The sequence below is a fragment of the Zingiber officinale genome, chromosome 4B, assembly GCF_018446385.1.
Source record: "Zingiber officinale cultivar Zhangliang chromosome 4B, Zo_v1.1, whole genome shotgun sequence".
Taxonomy (NCBI): domain Eukaryota; kingdom Viridiplantae; phylum Streptophyta; class Magnoliopsida; order Zingiberales; family Zingiberaceae; genus Zingiber; species Zingiber officinale.
Genome location: NC_055993.1, coordinates 111,492,505 through 111,510,012, shown reverse-complemented (window position 1 = coordinate 111,510,012; position 17,508 = coordinate 111,492,505). Strand labels below are relative to the sequence as shown.

Genomic DNA, 17,508 nt, shown 5'->3' with positions numbered 1-17,508 from the left:
GTACTCTGTTATTTGAATAGTTTGTATTACGGATCGATCCATGAAGTCTGATTTTAAAATTTTTGATTAATTTTATAATAGATTATATCAGTTAGATTTTTTCCAAAAAAAAAAGGTTTGATTTAATCTGTTTTAATTTGTTCCATTTATTCAGTTCAATTGGATTTTTGATATTGATCACCTCGGGGTTTTATAGATTTTCACAAAGAAGTTAATACTCTTTAATTCTTATAAAGGAAAATTAATCACACCCATACGAAGCTTTGTGAAAATCACATTGCTCTTGGTCCCCAACGTGAGGAATAATTGCCGCATAGATCTTTTGACAAAGGACAGAGGAAGGGTGAGAGGGAATCGTCCATTCCGCCGTTGGGACCTCAGGAAGGTAGAGTAAACCTCTTTTCATGTGATGTGGACCGTTGTAGGGGAGCTGCGACGGTTCCATATTTTTTAACAACCAATTCAGAAAAAAGAAAAAACAGAAGGATCCTTTGGCATTTTGGATGCTCATACTCTTTTTATTTAGGGGTTCAATTCCATTAGCAAATTTCTTATGGGGCTGAGGAAACGCCACTTAGATTGTTCAAAAACATTTACTATTGACTTATTTATCAAAATGTATGTTTTTTGGGATATGAATAAACTTGATTTGTTATACAAACAAAGTATGTTACGCTGCACAATAGGTGTCCACGCTTGCTGTGCGCACGTGAGAGGGAAAGACGAGACCGGATCCTCTGGATCGTAATTGGATCCTCTAAATCGTACTTTGCGATCTAGATGATCGACCACTTCACTGATAGGTATAAATTCATGGACCCTATCTGTTACACAGATAAGGTCCATGAGATCTCACCTATCAACAACTCCTGGTCCAAGAACGGACCAGGAGTTGCGGTTTAGAGGATCTCATCTCGGGAAAGACCCACCTTGACATCTCTCATGTGGCCCCAACCCTTTTTACGATGGCAGGAAGATGAATACATTCGTTCCCAATATTCTCGTCAATTTATTTCAGGATCAACACAGAGGAGGATCTCATCTCCTCTCACATGAGCACGACAGACGATGGGGATACCTACCGTGCAATGTAAATTATTCCTATAAAATGTTTAGAACATCCATAATGGAAATTAAAGGGGGCTTTTATTTGGCTCACATGTCAAACCCAAGGAGCTCACATGAGGAAGCTCCATTCATTTTTATTTTTCAGTTTTAAAAAAAGTAAAATATGTTTCTAATTTAATAATGACTTTTTTTTGGGGGAAAAAAGACGAGTGAGATAAAAAAAAATAAAAAGTTGTTGATTTTTTTTTATAGTGAGAGATAAATAAGAATATTTTTAATGTGATATTGATATGATATTATAAGGTCATAAAAAAATCTCTGAGAGCTTCTGTATCTATCACTAGAAATGATATTATTTATCTTAAATGATTAGTATCATTGTTCCACGATTTTATATGAAAAAAATTAGACATTCATCAGATATTTATGTCTATTAAAAATTGATGTCGACGTCTATTAAAATAAACTTCTACATTTAAAGATGCACTTAAAGGAGCACTATGGTCAAAATTCAAGATACAATGAACGGGCAAAACTCAGCCTGATCGGACTTGCAACCTAGCCCGTTAAGATGCCCCTCCGGTTCGACTCCGAGACTTCTTCCGGTCGAGAATAATAATCTCGAGGTCTAGTCACTCAAATCTCGGCCCCGCAGGACCACTCACCTTGTGTCGAACCTTGCAGTGATTTGGATCGACTAGTCTAGAAGCAGCCCTTTTCCCTCGTCGCCGGCGACGGCCGCTGCGCTGCTGGCATCGGATCTATCCCGCTGGCGAAGCGCGTGGCATCCTCGAACTACGAAAGGATTGAGGTGTGCAGCGACGAGTCGCTCTTCTCCTCGGTCGACGTCTTCATTCGTAAATCTTCTGGCGCTCGTGCGATCACAAGGTGCTTCTTTCTTCTTTCCTTGTTGAACTCCCAAAAAATTCACGTCTCATATCATAGGATGGCCGGTTGTGATGATATGCCGTACTTGCTCTTTTAGTCCTTTAGTTTGATGCTTGCTGCAGTTAGATATTCATCCTCGTCTTCCGTGATTGTTGGATTTGGCTCTATAATACTCGAACTGAATAGGGAGGGGATGTTTGTGTCGTCGTGTTCTGTTTCTTATCCTGATGTAATTGATCTCTTTCTTTACAGCTGTACTATGATCCCACCGCCGTTTTTTGCGGGCACATTTCCGCCTCAATTTCCAGCATGGAACCCCATTCAGTCTGCTACTTCCTCCTTCTGGCAGTCGGAGGATGTGCATAGGCATCTGAGGAAGTTGAGAGAAACCATTGATTTGGCAAAAGCAATGTATGTTCTTGCACCGCCTAACAACATCTGTTTTCCCATTTTATAACTTATTATGGAGAGTAATTGAGTAATCCTATCTAGCAGGAAGAAAGAATTAGAAGCATTGTTTTTAATTAAAAGGTCACAAAATCAAAATGCAGAAGAAGCTCCTTCATCAGCAGGAGAACACTCTCCATCTTCATATGATTCCATTCTTCCTGATTTTTCTCAGTGTCCTGAGAATGAATATGTTGTGCAAATTTTCAAGTTGATTGAAGCAAAGCGAGCTAGCCTTGATGTTCAAACATCTATGTCAATAGAAGCAGTAAACTCGCTAGCATCAACTATTAAGTATCAACTCCTTCCTCTTGATATCATTAACAATCCAGCAGTCCCATGGGAGTCACGATCAGAAGCACTAAGATTTAGTAACAAGTTACAGAAGTGCAAGAGGAACAAACTTTGGAGGAAAAGAAAAAGAAAACGTGTGGCTGAACAAGTGCGCAAGGTTTCTTAAATTACTTCCTCAATTAGATATCAAACATACAGTGATTTGTCTTTATATTGGGGGCAAAACTACTCTCAATCTGCTTACTATCATGACTCTTGCTGTTTAACATTCTCTTTGCCTCTTGAAGGAAGGGTTTTAGGAATTCATGTTTTGAAACAGCAAAACAATTACTAACACCTATGGTTTTATAAGATGTGGATAAGCCACTTTGTTCGGGTGATCTTCAACATCTATGTTCGTGCACCAAAGGCTTGTACATTGGTGCCTCTGGGTGTGGTACATCCTTCGAAGAAGAATAGATATAGGGGATTTGTTGGAGTTTCATGTGAAGAATGGTGGAATAAAAACTAATCCAGCACTACCCTTGCACCTTGCCACTTCAGCTCGAGGTCAACTCTCTCTAGCCTAGCACTCGGTGGATAAGGCCTTCCATTAAGGGGGATGCTCCTAGGCCATCTAATAGAAATGTAGCTTTCAAAAGGAACCATCCTTGGGCTCCGATAGCAGTGACAGTGGCTAAACTAGAAACTAATTTATGCGGGTACATGACATTTTGTAAAATAAAATTAATTATAATCATTAGCAGTCATTCTTACTGAACTCAACATATAGGCCACTTTTGAGAATTTGGAATAAAATTATTTTAATGGAGGCATGCTAGAACAATTAATTTCCAATTACAAACAAAATGGTTGCTTCAAAATACATTTTATACGAGTATAATGACTAAATTTGTGAAGAACCTTCATATACCTTTCTTTTTGATAAGTTCTTGTTAAAAATATAGATATGACACCAAGTATAATGGAGATGCCTATATGTATGATATGGTTGGTAAATATGTTTTCATTAAAGTTGATTGTATGATATCTTAGCAAGGCACCACCTTCCTTGAATTCTTCGTTGAATAATTTCTTGTCATTGAAATCATAAATGCACCATTAAATTGTTCAAGATACGGAAGGCCAAAAGTCTACCTAAGACACCACCTTCCTCACCCCCTTGCACAATTAAGGTGACTTATTCCAAATGTCACCCTTTCTCAGAGATCCCCACTCCCTTCTCTCTCCTCCAATTTATTCTCGATATTTTTTTTCGGCAATATGGAATTGCTCCTCCATGAGTATGGCCAAATGTGTTGGTTGATTGTCCTTCATGTTGCCAATAATCATTGAGACCATGTGGCCATCATTCTCTCTTTCTTTAACTTCATTTTCTTGGATAGTGGGCCTAGAACACTTTGACCTATATGTGCAGTGAGTTTACTATTGAATTCCGCTCAGAGAACGCCTTATCGAAGATCACGTGATGCTCTCAACTTCAGTAAGCTCCTCATCTACTATCACCCTTGCAATTGGAGGCAGAAGGCAATATAGAGAGCCCATCTTGAGCTACAGACAAACTTTGGCAACCTACCATTAATAGCCTGGAATCACTAGGTTGTAAATCTATTGTCTCTAGTTTTGGGATCATGGATGTCACTGACATAGGTTGTGAACTAGGGCTGCATCAAGGCAGCTACCAGCTTTGCTTCCTTTGCCAATCAAGCACCTACTATTAAGTCGATGGGCAATCGAGTTGCACAACTGCTTGGGGTTGTGCATGGCTTGCCCCTGACTTTGTGCTGAGTTTGCTTGGAGCTACTCAAAGAAGATGACTAGTCCTTGACCCTCCTTATTTCTAGGACTATTTGCAGCTATGAGTTTCTCTGTGGTGTTCATTATACCTATATCTACAAATGGTTAAGGGAGCTCCTTTTGCTCACCAGGTCTCGTTGCTGAGTTCATGTTGTTGTACTGGATTAGCTTTCCCTTGTGGTGGTTTTTTGAGTGATGTGATGTTGCAACTAGATTTGATCAGATGATGTCATACTTTGGGCCCTTTGTTTGTTGTTAGCCACAAACATTTGATCTGGTATTGTGATTGCTCCACTGTCCCCTTGGAAATAAGATGCCTCATTCATACTCTAGTGCCCCTATTATCCTAGTATGTATTTTACCTTGTTATCTTAGTAATACAATCCGGTAGACGGTAGTTTGGCCTTCTCTTTCCTCAGAAGAAATAACACCTAATGATCTATGACTAGTATTGTATGACAAACAAAAGAGCATTATCATGCTTCATCGTATTGATTCTGTCTCTTATAGTAAACTCTACTTATAGGTAGTAATTCGTCATGATGCATGTTGTTACAGAGATGTGTGTTAAATATATGTCATATATTCATGATTGGTTGTTAAATGGCCTTTTTTGTTATACAGCTGCAAGAAGATCATCAGAAAGCAGATCGAGATGCTGATGAATGGAGAGCTAGGGAGATTGCCAAGGACGTGGCTATGCACAAGGTAGTCATTGATTAGTTACAACTATAATTTCTGATATGATTTTGTAAGAATTTAGTTCCTTGTTTTAGGTTCCTGTTGATTGCTGATTGCTTCCTGACAAGTAACTTAGTTGTATTTTTCTTTTACCACACTATTGTCTAGGTAATTGTTGGATTTGGTAAACAATTCATGCCATCCTAATCTATTTGGATTTACCAACTATTCAAATTTGGTTTAGTTGTGCACAAGATGGGGCACTGAGGTTGTGCTTAGTTTGACCTCTTGACCTGATCGCTCATGAGGTGCAAGTCCGAATAACTACGCTAAAAGTGTCTTTGAGATCATGGTTTGCAAAATCGTGATCCGGATCTTAGGATCGTATGATCCTATGATCCAGAAGTACCAAAATGAGCCAGGAGCATTTGGAATCATTTTTTATAGTGGAATTGGAGCCGGATCGGTAGGAATCACGGGGCCATAACTTGTGACTCAGGTTAAATCACGGGGCTCATAATATACCAAATCAAATCTCATTTAGAGATTTACATTTGTTATCAGGTGAAACCCGTAATGATCCAATTTTAGGCCAAAAAACAACGTTTAAAGCTTTTTCAGTGGCTCGTACTTTATATTTGAGGTTATTTTGTCTTTTGTAGAGTTAGGATTTTTTCTTTTACAGAGTTAAGATTTTGAAACTATTTAAAACATTTGTTTAGTTGATGTTCGACAGTTTTGATCATCAAGCATATTGTCTTTCGTTTCTTTCTCCAAAATTATGAGTTTTGGATGCCTATTTCCTTGTATTTTATCGAATCAACAGGTCTTTCAAAGATTGTTTTCGACATTCGTGTTCTAATCAACAGAATGCATTCTTTTTACTGTGTCAGTTGGCCTTTAAACTGGCCATCTTGTGGGGTTTTTTTGCCCAGAGGCTTTGACTCTAAAGATCTGATCCTACCTATCCGATCTAATCCTTTGTAGGATCATGATCCTACAAACTATGTTTGAGATACCACAGTTGTTGCCATCATCTTTTTATACAGGCAACTTCTACAAAATTTCATGTCAAATCTTTTTCCTTATGAAGTCTTTCTTATTTGTTTTAAAAAAATAAAAAGAAGATTCATGGTTTTTATGCACAACAGGATCGTACACTGTGAGGTTGAAATAGAAACAAACGAGAAATAGTAACATGAAGCATCATTGAGGCATGATTTGTCTAATTGTATTGAACAATTAATTTGTATCCTTAGTTTCTTTTAACTCTAAAATTCCTTGATAACTTGGACCTTGTTTTGCTTCAATCCTCAACCCTCTTTTTTATAAAGCAACAATTCAGCTAACTTTTACTAATCAGTTACAAATGCATAATGCCTGATATTGCTTCTGATATTTGAGTTCCTCCTGGAATACCCTTTTCAATATGTTGGTATTGCTAGATTGAATGAAAAAGGAAATTATATGCCAATTGAATCCCATGTGTTTTGCTGTTCAACATGTTCATATCTTCATGGAACTCAGTATCAATTATATTTCATTTGTTAAGGACATACCTTAGTTTTTATTCATTCACATTTGATGTAGATCAACTTTTCTGATCTTATGTTGGACTGCAGTATTACTTTCTCAATGGTTTGCTTAATGTGGTTATTCCAGGTACAACACATGAAAGAAATTGCAAAGCTTAAGGCTAAAGAGGAACGGAAGAGACTAGAATCTGAGGTGAAACATTTTGGATAGTTTGTTGTATTGTTAGATCTCTTGAGAAAAAATTTATATTATTTCTGACAGATTGTGTTTTGATGGCCCATGTGCCATGGCAGCATCTTGCTGTTGATATAGATGGTATTCCTGTGACATGATCAGACTTTTTCACAGAATTCATTGAGTTTTCCCCTATGTTTAAAATAATATGTAATTTAAGATGTTATGGAAATCATCTAACCTTCTGGCTTCTTTGCCTGGCTGATTATTTATTTATTTTATTTTTTTATTTCCTCCTCTTCTTATACTTTATGCTAGTATAGTTTGCAACAATGATTCACTTTGATAGAGGTGCTTTTGAAACAAATATTGAGTTGAAGTTTCCCCACAAGCTTATATGAACAGGAAAGTCTTCTCAATTCAGTTTATAAGTTAAACTATACAAGCAATTTGAATGCTAATTGTAATGTCAATTTTAAGGCAATCATAGCTTCTGTGATGACAACCATGGTTATGCATCATACTGATACTACTGATGTTTAGTGCAATTTATGGATGTGACGGCTAAGCTTTTTCATTATAATCTTGCTGGTGTAGCGTATAGGTAATGCACATAAAAAAGAGGTTTGTTATATGTTATGCTACATCTCACTAGTGCAACTTTATGTTGTATGACATTCTAATTAGAGTATGCCTTATCATGCTGAAGCGAGCTGACATAAATTCCATGATAAATGTAGCTTAGTTATGTGTACGTTTGGTCTCACATTGGCTATTTAGTTATAGGGTGCTATGTCTAAGTCATATATATATATATATATATATATATAATATTTTCCCTCAACTTGGTCTCAGAGCTGGTTCGAAGCCTGTAGGAGGATATCAGATATCATATTGCATGACTACCTTTGACTAACCATCATATTTCTGTTTTTTTTTTTATGTACTCCTACATAGTCTACTATAACTTAAGTGGCTAAGCCCCTGTGCCCTTGTTTTAGGTGACACATGGAAAATTTCTTCTGTCCATGTGTTCTGCTTCTGTTTAAAAGGAAGATTACATGCTTGCCTTAAAATTGAGGCCATAAGATTTTGTTTGCCACTACATTATTGTGATTGAACATTGGTGCACTTTCTTCTGTTTGTGTTTCATACTATTTGACATACTGGGTTTTAATTTTTTGGTAGTACATATTCTTGTTTCCCAACCCAAAATAGTTGTGACATTTTCCTTTGTTGCCGTTGGTTTTATGTTACATTATTAGCGTCTGCAATGTTTTACCAAGTCAACTTGATCATATCATTTCTTACAAGTTTGATAATAAATGTTTTTAACATTGTTAACCAAATTTTCCCTTGAACTTTCAGCTTGAGCTTCTATTAGTTGTTGAGAAATTACAAGAGCTTCGCTCTATCAGAGTTCAAAAGTTGAAGAAACAAGGCAAGCCATTTTTTTCCTCCAAAGAATTATATGGATTTCTCCAAACTGAATATCTCAGCAATACATTATTTGTCCAACCTTATCAAATTGGGCTGAAGATTTTCATATTGACATCAACGACCACATGCACATGGATTTTTTACTTCATTTATTGTAAACCTAGGTCATGACCAGCAATGTATCCTTACATATAGCTCAGTGGCATGCAGAATCCATGTAGCAAACCTAGATAGTTGGGTTGCATGACTTGTTCAATATAAACATAAGCATACATAGGTTATGTTTACTTGGAAATATAAGTAAGTGGATGGATGATAGGACAGATGGATCACTTGTATCTTTGATATGTTATATTTATGTTGCCGATCTCAAATAGTTCACTCAATCACATCTTTGATGACAGCGATGTAGTGATACTTGACCTTCATTTAAGCATGTACTAGAATTATGGATGCCAAGTGTATAAGATGTGAAATGACCATCGATTTAAATGTATAATAAGTTTTTTTTTTTTGAATTGTTGTAGGTTGAGAGATAGAATGAGAGTGGAGACAGAATGAGACCATAGAGGGGCACATCTTGTAGATAGGAAAAGAAAACCAAAACCAGGCATGTAAATAACAATTGAAGTTGTGAAAATGAACAGTATTGGCAGATGAATTATCTAATTCATTCTAATATACTTCTGATGGTGGTAAGGAGCAAAGAGTACCTGAGCCCTACCTATAGGACGATCAAGTTTTGATTTTTGGATGTACACAAACTGTTGGTTTCACAAAAGGAGAAGAATGTTTTGAAAATGGGTTTGACGAAGTCCTACCATTAATGGCTAATCATCTCTTATTTAGAGAGAAAGGGAAGTATAATGCTTCAATGCATGGCATACATTTGCATCCAGCAAGGGTATTTACTTGTGAAGGAGATATGGGCATATGGCCTGCCTTGATACGGATTAAATGTTCCCTATTGGTACAATATACATACATATATGATTGACTAACATGTTTGGCTGCTTTGCATCATGCTGCTTCTGGAGTCTTCAACATGATTAGACATGCCAACTAGCAGTAGACATCAATTTATGAAAGAGAGATAGGGTCGATATTAAGATTGGCCGATAATAAGGTAATGGTAGAGCCTCTTAATATTTTGAGCCTATTAGATGCTCACAAACCCATTTACCTTCTTGAATGAGTGGATATTGATACCTCAAACTTTGATCCCATCATTTGCCCCCATATTTTGGCCTTTGAGAACAAGCTCCAAGGACAGGGGGTGCCATTTTTATATGAATTTCGAGCGATACAATTGTTGCTAGCATTCTTCTCAAAATGTCACATTTTGCCTCTGTTACTTCCATGCCACCCTGAACGTGTGTGAGCCTTTGGCTGCTGCTTATGAGTTCCCAAGGCATCTTAATCCTTGGTAATTTGAGCTTGGCTTTATTCCTTGAACTTTAAGGAGAGTTTATTTTTTCTCTTTTATATCAAAGTTTTGAGGCTAGCTTAGAATTGCATCATTTGAGGAATGATGGTGAGTTCGACTTAGGTCATGCTATTTGACCTTATCTATGGTTGCATCACCTTCAACACAATGATCAACTGATTGGATTACAACCATAGATCTTGTTAGTCAGTTGATTGCATTATGGGCAAGGACCTAGGATCTGTCAGGCTGCGCTGTAAGCCAGACACCTATGAGTTGATTGGTTGCAATATGTGCAAGTCATTGTGAGCTTATAAGTCACATTAGAACATGGATTCCTGAGTTACTTTATTACATAATGAGTTGAGATTTTGTGAGCTGATTAGTCACTACATTTGTGGACCCACAATCTGGTCGATCGCACTACTAGTTACAAGGTGGACCTGGTGGTCCATGGATAGCATTATTAGAGGCGTGGACCTCACAAGCAGGTGGTTCAATTTGCATGTTGAGATCTTGTGAGTTGATCACTACATAATGAGTTGAGTCTTGGTGAGTTGAGATTTTGTGAGCTGATTAGTCACTATGTTTGTGGGCCCACAATCTGGTCGATCGCACTACTAGTTACAAGGTGGACCTGGTGGTCCATGGATAGCATTATTAGCGGCGTGGACCTCACAAGCAGGTGGTTCAATTTGCATGTTGAGATCTTGTTAGCTGATCACTACACAATGAGTTGAGACTTGGTGAGCTTGTAAGTCTCATTACAATTGTGGACTTTGCTTGTCTCTTACCTTTTGATCTGAGACAATGAGTCAATTGATTTGTTGGCATGTATATTGTGAGTCTCAGTTACTTTGTGGGTTGAGAGTCCGCAAGTATGGGTGTGGACCTTGTGACTGGTTAACTGCAAGGTTTTAAAATGCCTATGCCTATTATGTGGGTTCGCGTTACATATATATGGTATGGATTTCATGTGCAGTCCATGCAAGTTATTTTCCATGTGTGATAACTTGTGAATCTGAATTTAAACACTTATTTGCAAGTATTGAATTATATGTTTATTACTTATGTCATTAATAATACAAAAGAAAACTAGACAAAATGAAAAAAAAGAAACATTTAGGGGAAATTTTGATGAAATATTCTCACAGTTCCTATTTCCTATTTTCATTTCCGGAGAATATTTCTTGCATTTTTTCAGAAACTGTTCCAAAAATGAAAACACAACAGAAAATCTGGAAAATTTCAGGACTTATTCAATCTTGTTGTATGGGTGCAATTGGAATTGGTATTTGAATCTTGTTTCTTGTTGTATGTGTAAATGATGCTCTTTCTGCAGTATTAGATAGGACTCATTCTATCAAGTTTCACATGATCCTGTATCTGTGGCTCTGTGCAGGTCATTTTCTTCCAGAAGAGGATGATAAATTTCTTCTGCGTGTACGAGCTGCAGTTGAGGAGGAGGAGCGTCAAGCAGCTGCTGCTGCTGATACACATGCTGCTAAGAATGCTATTGCAACAGCAGAGGAATCTAGAAAACTGATGCAGAACCGACTGACAGAAACAAATTCTACTGATCAAATTGAAGTTGAGCCATCTAAGGCCAAAGGCCAAAGTGGAACTTCAGATATGGATGCAAGTCTGAAGTCTGAACAGGAGAGAGATGAAGTTCAAGGCTGTGGCACTGGCAACAGCTATGACTCATTGTCAAATTTACCATTTGAATTCCTCCATTATTATCATGGAAGTAGCAATGATATGGGAACTCTAATCGAGGTGAATTTACTTAATATCCTATTTCAACTTTTCCTGCATCATCCAATAAGGTTCTTTGTAGCATGTTTGCAAAAGTGGTTGAATCGATATGTAATTTGGTGGAAAAGCTACTGATTACCAGAATAAGTTTTCAATGCTCTTGTGATCCAAATTTTGTAGATTCTTGGGTTTAGGTTGACGTTTTCTTTCTTTAATTCTTGCCTTAGGTTCAGATCCATAACTTCTTATTTCTCATATATATATATATATATAATCTAGAATTTTGTCTGTTTATTCCAGGTCATCTGGAATTGGAAACCAGATTATTCATATTCTTTTATATTTGATAAAAAAGACTTCATCTACACAAGTAACTTTGAACTGCCATTTATTTGGAAGTTTTGACATCTTAGTTCATACTTTCCACATTTAATTCCTTAGTTGTTCATTGTTGTTCCTTTTGAAGGTTCCTAACCTATTCAACTATACAATATATAATTTTTTAATTTTTGGTATTATTTTAACTTTCTTCGAATCCTGGAAACAACCTCTTGCAAAAAAGTAGGGTAATGCTGCGTATAATGAATCCTTCCCCGGGACCCTGCATGGCAGGAGCTTCGTGCATCGGGCTGCTTTTTTTATTTTTTTTATTTTTTAACTTTCTTCGACTTGATCAACTTCTTAGTACCATAACATTTAAATTCAGCATGACTTGCAATTTTTCTTAGCTAATGCTAGATTGGTGATCATGCAAAATGATCTTGATTATGGCTCATTAATCATTTCTAGTTGTATTTGATCATCCTTAACGAGTGGATCCATCGGTCTTTAATATTTAATATTCAAGCCATGTTCACAAAATAAAAATATTTCTTTCACTCTCTTTTGTATATTTGTTCAATGATTGTGATAGATTCCATTTGCTATACTATTCTGATACTATTTTAAAAACAATATTATTTATAGTTTCACTGGTTCATTTAGTTTTTGTATTGGTGCCATTCTTTTGATGTTATTTTGTGATAAAATATCTCTATTTATATTACATAAGCTCATTTCTTTCTCCAGGTTAGAAGAATGTGGGATGCTTACATTAGATCCGGAGGAAGGTAAATTTGTTTGGCTTCTCTTGAGCATAACATACTATATGAACTTATAACACATCTTACTTTAATGTGTTATAAGTAAGATGTGTTTAATGTTTTTGGATTAGCATTCTGAGAGTACAAAAATTCTTTAACATCTTTTGGATGACATTCAATCACGTATATTGCCTGTTGGTTTTGCATTTTTTTTATCTCCATGGTGTTTCATTTTTTAATAGCTTGAACTTGGTGTTGTTTCATAGCCTCAGGGTGATGAATTGATAAATAAAGATTTCGAGTTTCTTATTCAAAACTTTAATATCTGAATTTATAACTTCTTTTGGTGGGTAATTTTAATGCAGTCATGTACCTGGACATTGGGTGCAGCCACCTCCACCTTCAGATGAGATTTGGGCTTCGTACCTAATCCCGCCGAAATAATGCACTTGCAAGAAAATCTGTTTTATCTTGCCTCGTTTCTGTGCTAGAATGGTAAGTTGGACTAAAGCCAAGCTTATGTTTTATATATTACTCTACACTTGAACTCCTGATTTGAATAATTATAGTTTTCAATGCTTGTGAACTGTGGCCTGTAAGAGCTTGCCAATTTAGCTTTGAATTTATCATTTTCTTACAGGTTCTGCCATTTGTTCACATTCCTGACTTCACTGATGTTCTATCTAGTAAGTGAATCAGAATTTAATTCTACATAATTTAGATGTAATAGAAGGCTTATTCAAGTATATTGTGTGGTCAAATTGATTAGGACGTGATGGTGGCTTGAACTGGATTCAGGTTCTATTTAAGCAAATGGCTGTTCATACTAAACCATAATGGTTTGATTGGTTCCATTTGAATCAATAAGCCATAAGTTGGTGGCATCCTATTTAATAATTAGAATTGAGCTGGGGGAGGGTTGCTATGCCAGCATACATTGCTAAAGAAAGAATTGAAAAATTGCTAGAACATTTGTTTTCAATAATTTTTCAAAATTTTAAAACTTGTTTTGACTGTATAAGAGCTAAGCTAACAAAGCCCAAGTCTAAAGGTGCATAATCTATGACCTCCTAGAAATTAACTTTAGTATGTCGTCACTTGCCTCATGTGAAAATCACTATCTTATTGCATTCATTGATGATTTTTAGATTCTAATAGAAGAAGAAATTTTCTTTAAAGAATTTTAAAGTTTTCAAAACAAAGGTAGAGAGATAATTAAGGAAAGTCATTAAGATTGTATGAATTAATCTTGGTTGTAATTATTATGCAAAAAAAGATGTAGTTAGGCAACAAATTGTTTTTTTTTTGTAAGTTCTTTCAAAATTGTGGCAATGTTCCTCACAACACTATGCTTGGTAGTCTTAATCAACATGATAGTTGAAAGGCAAAATCACACACTTATGGATACGATGAGTGCCACAATTTAAAATCTCATACCTTAGCAGGTAATACAGTTGAAATGTATCATTTTGATAAATTACCAAAACTCAATAATACTCACTATTTGTTGCTTTATCAATTATGTTATTAAGAATCGTGTCTTAAAATTAAAAGCATTTGAAGTATCGTTTGAAATTAAGAGTATTTGAAATATTGTTTGATATTTTTTTAAGTAGCTTGTGCCCATACAACATAATATCAAAACTGTACCATTCCGTATTATATAAAATTTGAATTTAGGTATATAGCTACTTACCACCTCAAACTTGCTATTGACACTATACATTGAAAGATTAACATAGTACCAAAATAGTACCTTACCAATCAAAGATTGAAATTCTAGCATGGATCAAGATTTTTGGACCTTGATGAGCACGATGATATCTAGATCAAATCGTTTTTCAACCTTAAGGTTATAAAACATCAATACACATTTTCAATTATGTTTCTAATGAATCGGCTTGTGACACCTGAACTTGCACATCTAGCTTGTAAATAAATGAAGTATATTTACAAACTATGACAAAGGTATAGATAGTGGTGTTTAGAGCTTAATCAAATTATAAACTTTGTTGATTTTGAGAAATTAATGGTGATCAATACATATACCATAAGGTCCTTCGGGAGCAAATTTTCTTTTGGTATTGTAAGTTGATAATATCTTGGTTACAAGCAATGCATGAGGGTTTTTTTTCCTTCTTTTTCTTCATGACTGGGATTCATGGAGATAGAGGGAGAGTCTCAGTGGAATGGTAAAGTTACTACCATGTGACCTTGAGGTCTTGAGTCACGAACATAGTCTCTTGCAAAATGCAAAGTACGACTGCGTACAATAAGCCCACTATGGCCTGACCCTTCCCTAGGACCCTGCACTGATAGGAGCTTCATGCACCGGGTTGGCTGCCCTTTTATTGGGATTCATAGAGATAGATACTGCTGGAATTTAGGTTTCTGTCTAAAGCCTACATTATGTGTTCTCAAAAGGTTTAATATGCAAAATTGTTGGGCTAGAGTTACACTTGTGAGAAGCAGTACATAGTTTAAGTCAACGTCCTAGTAATGACCTCATGTAACTTTCATGAAAGACATTCTTTATTCTAGTGAGGCTAAAAATTATAACATATGCTCATGTGTGCGCAGGACCTGATATTGCTTTTGCTGCAAGTTAACTTAGGTATATGTTCAATCTTGATATGTATCTTTGGACTACAACGAATAAAGAATTCAGGTATCAGCAGAAAACTAAGATTTCATGTTTGTTATATAAGGGTAAAGTTTCTAGAGGTGATTGGATGCTCAAATGTTGATGATATGATATCCAATCTTGATTACACTTATATGCTTACCAGGAGAATATTTTGTGGAAAAGTGGGAGTCTGACATCTTTTTCTTTATCCACAATGCATGTTGGATATTATGTTAGGTTATAAATCTTCTATAAGACTTAATGACTGAAGAGTGTTGACCAAGGGATACTCGTGATTGTTTTCATCTCTAAATCATTGAAATTATTGGTCAAGTTCAAAGACCTAGTAAACAAAGGCAGCATAAAATTGTCGAGCATATCAGTACTGATCATTTGATTGCTGATCCATTAGCCAGAGACTTAGACCCAGTGTTTTTATGAAACAAGTTTCCAACATGGGCGTGAAGAAACCTTATGGTTAATGGGAGTCCACTTAATAGAGCCGTTACTGCAGTTGTGGATCCATTTGTAGAAAATCCAATTCTGTCAAAGAAATGGATGCTCTCTGCTTGGCTTTCAGTACTTTTCCCCGTGTACTTCAATTAGGTTAATTTAATGATTCCTGTACTGCTTTTTCTGTCACACGCCATTCAAACAGCTTGAAAACAAGTCCTTCGTCAGTAACTAGAGTGCCAAAACAAAACTCGGCAATTAAGCTGATGATCCACTATTAAGTTGAGCTTGCTTTGTCTGGTCCCTCCTTTGAGGCCATAAAGATTGTCTTAAGCATAAATGAGTATGATGTTTTTAGAGAAATCATAAAGATGACTTTTCACATGATCACTGAGGCCATAAAGGAAGATTTGCATATGGTTTTTTGAGAGAGACCTATGGGTTTCTCATAAGGTTTGAAGAGTCGCAAGTTTTTTTCTATAGAAAAGTGTCATACAAGAAACATCTCTCATATGGTTTTGGAGAAATTTGGATATTTCTTACAAGGTTTTATAGAAAACAAATTTAACTTTTCATAAGGTTATATAAAATTAATCAAGGAGATCTCTTGTATAGTTTAAGATATATCTAGTGGTTCCTAAGAGGAATTCATATTTTTTCGTCTCTTCTATAGTTTCAGAGAGATATAAATTTCTTATAAGGTTTTAGAGAAATATAATATTACTCTTCAAGCTCTTTACCTTATTCCTTATTGTACTAGGAAACAGTTCGAATGATGAGTTGAGGGGAAGAACAAGCGGAATGACCATCATGCTTGACAGTCTTCCTTGAGGAGCTATAGATTAGTTAGTTGACAGTCACTAGAGGGAGACTCGAACGCAAATGCATCTTCATGAACGATTCCTTTTAAATTCCACCTCTTTATATATATTATTTGGACTGACATGGATTAGTGTATCTGTGCAGGTGTTGATAGTGGGAAAAAGTAGTGGTGCCAGGTAGTTGAAGCAACGCTGAGAAGGTTTTCAATTTGTTTGCTCTTCTATTTCAACTGTGAAGTTATTTAATTTCCCTGCTATAAGATTGTAGCTGAAAACCCGACGGTGTACAGGGTTGTGGGATTTCTAGTATCGCTTTTCCATTGTTACATAAACCTTGATATTTGATGCTTGTGCATTTAAATTTCAAAATATCTTGAAAAATTGGACAACTCAGACTTGTGTTACTCTCCTTTTACAGATCCAGGACATGGATCCCTCGTAAACATACATGTCCATCTAAAGTGAATTTTGTATACCAAGCTGAGATGGAATCTTGTATGAATGGAAGATTTTTCAATTTTTCATATATTTATCACCTCACCTCATTTACATTCAAAGCTGTTCCTTACTCTGCCCTCTTTTGACATGAGCCTAAACCTTTGGAACGGACAGTAAATTTCTGAGACAGGAAGTTTACCCCTGCAACTCATTGCCGTTTATGCTTACCTTCTAATATATATATATATATATATAATCACATTCAGTCGACTATGAGTATGCAGGATATAAATATGTAGGTTAAAATCTTTCTTTCTTTCTATATATATATATTCTGTAGATCTTCTGTTGTGGATTTGTGTGCGTCCTGACTTGAGAGGCCTCCAATGCATTGAGGTATTTTTGTCAATTTTTTTTTTTTTACCGTGTTGAGGTATTTGATCAAATCCAGAGTCTCAAATTCAATCCACGTTTTTATAAAGTATATGTATTTTAAATCTTTTTTAATTTTGGGATTAAATAATTAAATTTTATCTTTAAAATTTAGAATTTGAGTTATGTTATTTAAGTTAAAAAATT

General features: G+C 35.8%; 1 protein-coding gene across 7 annotated transcripts; it reads left to right on the top strand.

Moving 5' to 3' along the window:
- The first annotated feature begins 1,611 nt into the window (after positions 1-1,611).
- LOC121976065 (U11/U12 small nuclear ribonucleoprotein 59 kDa protein-like) lies at positions 1,612-16,880 on the top strand. 7 transcript variants are annotated; one of them, XM_042528058.1, is made up of 12 exons: positions 1,618-1,956; positions 2,209-2,367; positions 2,449-2,854; positions 5,119-5,202; positions 6,838-6,903; positions 8,254-8,326; positions 11,154-11,530; positions 12,578-12,618; positions 12,957-13,086; positions 13,232-13,277; positions 13,361-13,389; positions 16,637-16,880. In XM_042528058.1, the coding sequence occupies exons 2-9, from the start codon at positions 2,216-2,218 to the stop codon at positions 13,033-13,035; spliced, it is 1,278 nt and encodes a 425-aa protein (XP_042383992.1). In that variant the 5' UTR covers positions 1,618-1,956; positions 2,209-2,215; the 3' UTR covers positions 13,036-13,086; positions 13,232-13,277; positions 13,361-13,389; positions 16,637-16,880. The 7 variants fall into 7 exon arrangements, with proteins under 7 accessions (XP_042383994.1, XP_042383992.1, XP_042383988.1 ...); XM_042528060.1 differs by lacking the exon at positions 13,361-13,389 and having other exon boundaries at positions 1,612-1,956; positions 2,449-2,845; XM_042528054.1 differs by lacking the exon at positions 13,361-13,389.
- The last annotated feature ends 628 nt before the right edge of the window (positions 16,881-17,508 follow it).

Coding starts and splice junctions, on each gene's coding strand:
- LOC121976065 (XM_042528054.1), top strand. CDS start 2,216: ATGATCCCACCGCCGTTTTTTGCGGGCACATTTCCGCCTCAATTTCCA. Junction 2,855..5,118: donor TGGCTGAACAAGTGCGCAAG/GTTTCTTAAATT, acceptor TTTGTTATACAG/CTGCAAGAAGATCATCAGAA. Junction 8,327..11,153: donor TCAAAAGTTGAAGAAACAAG/GCAAGCCATTTT, acceptor GGCTCTGTGCAG/GTCATTTTCTTCCAGAAGAG.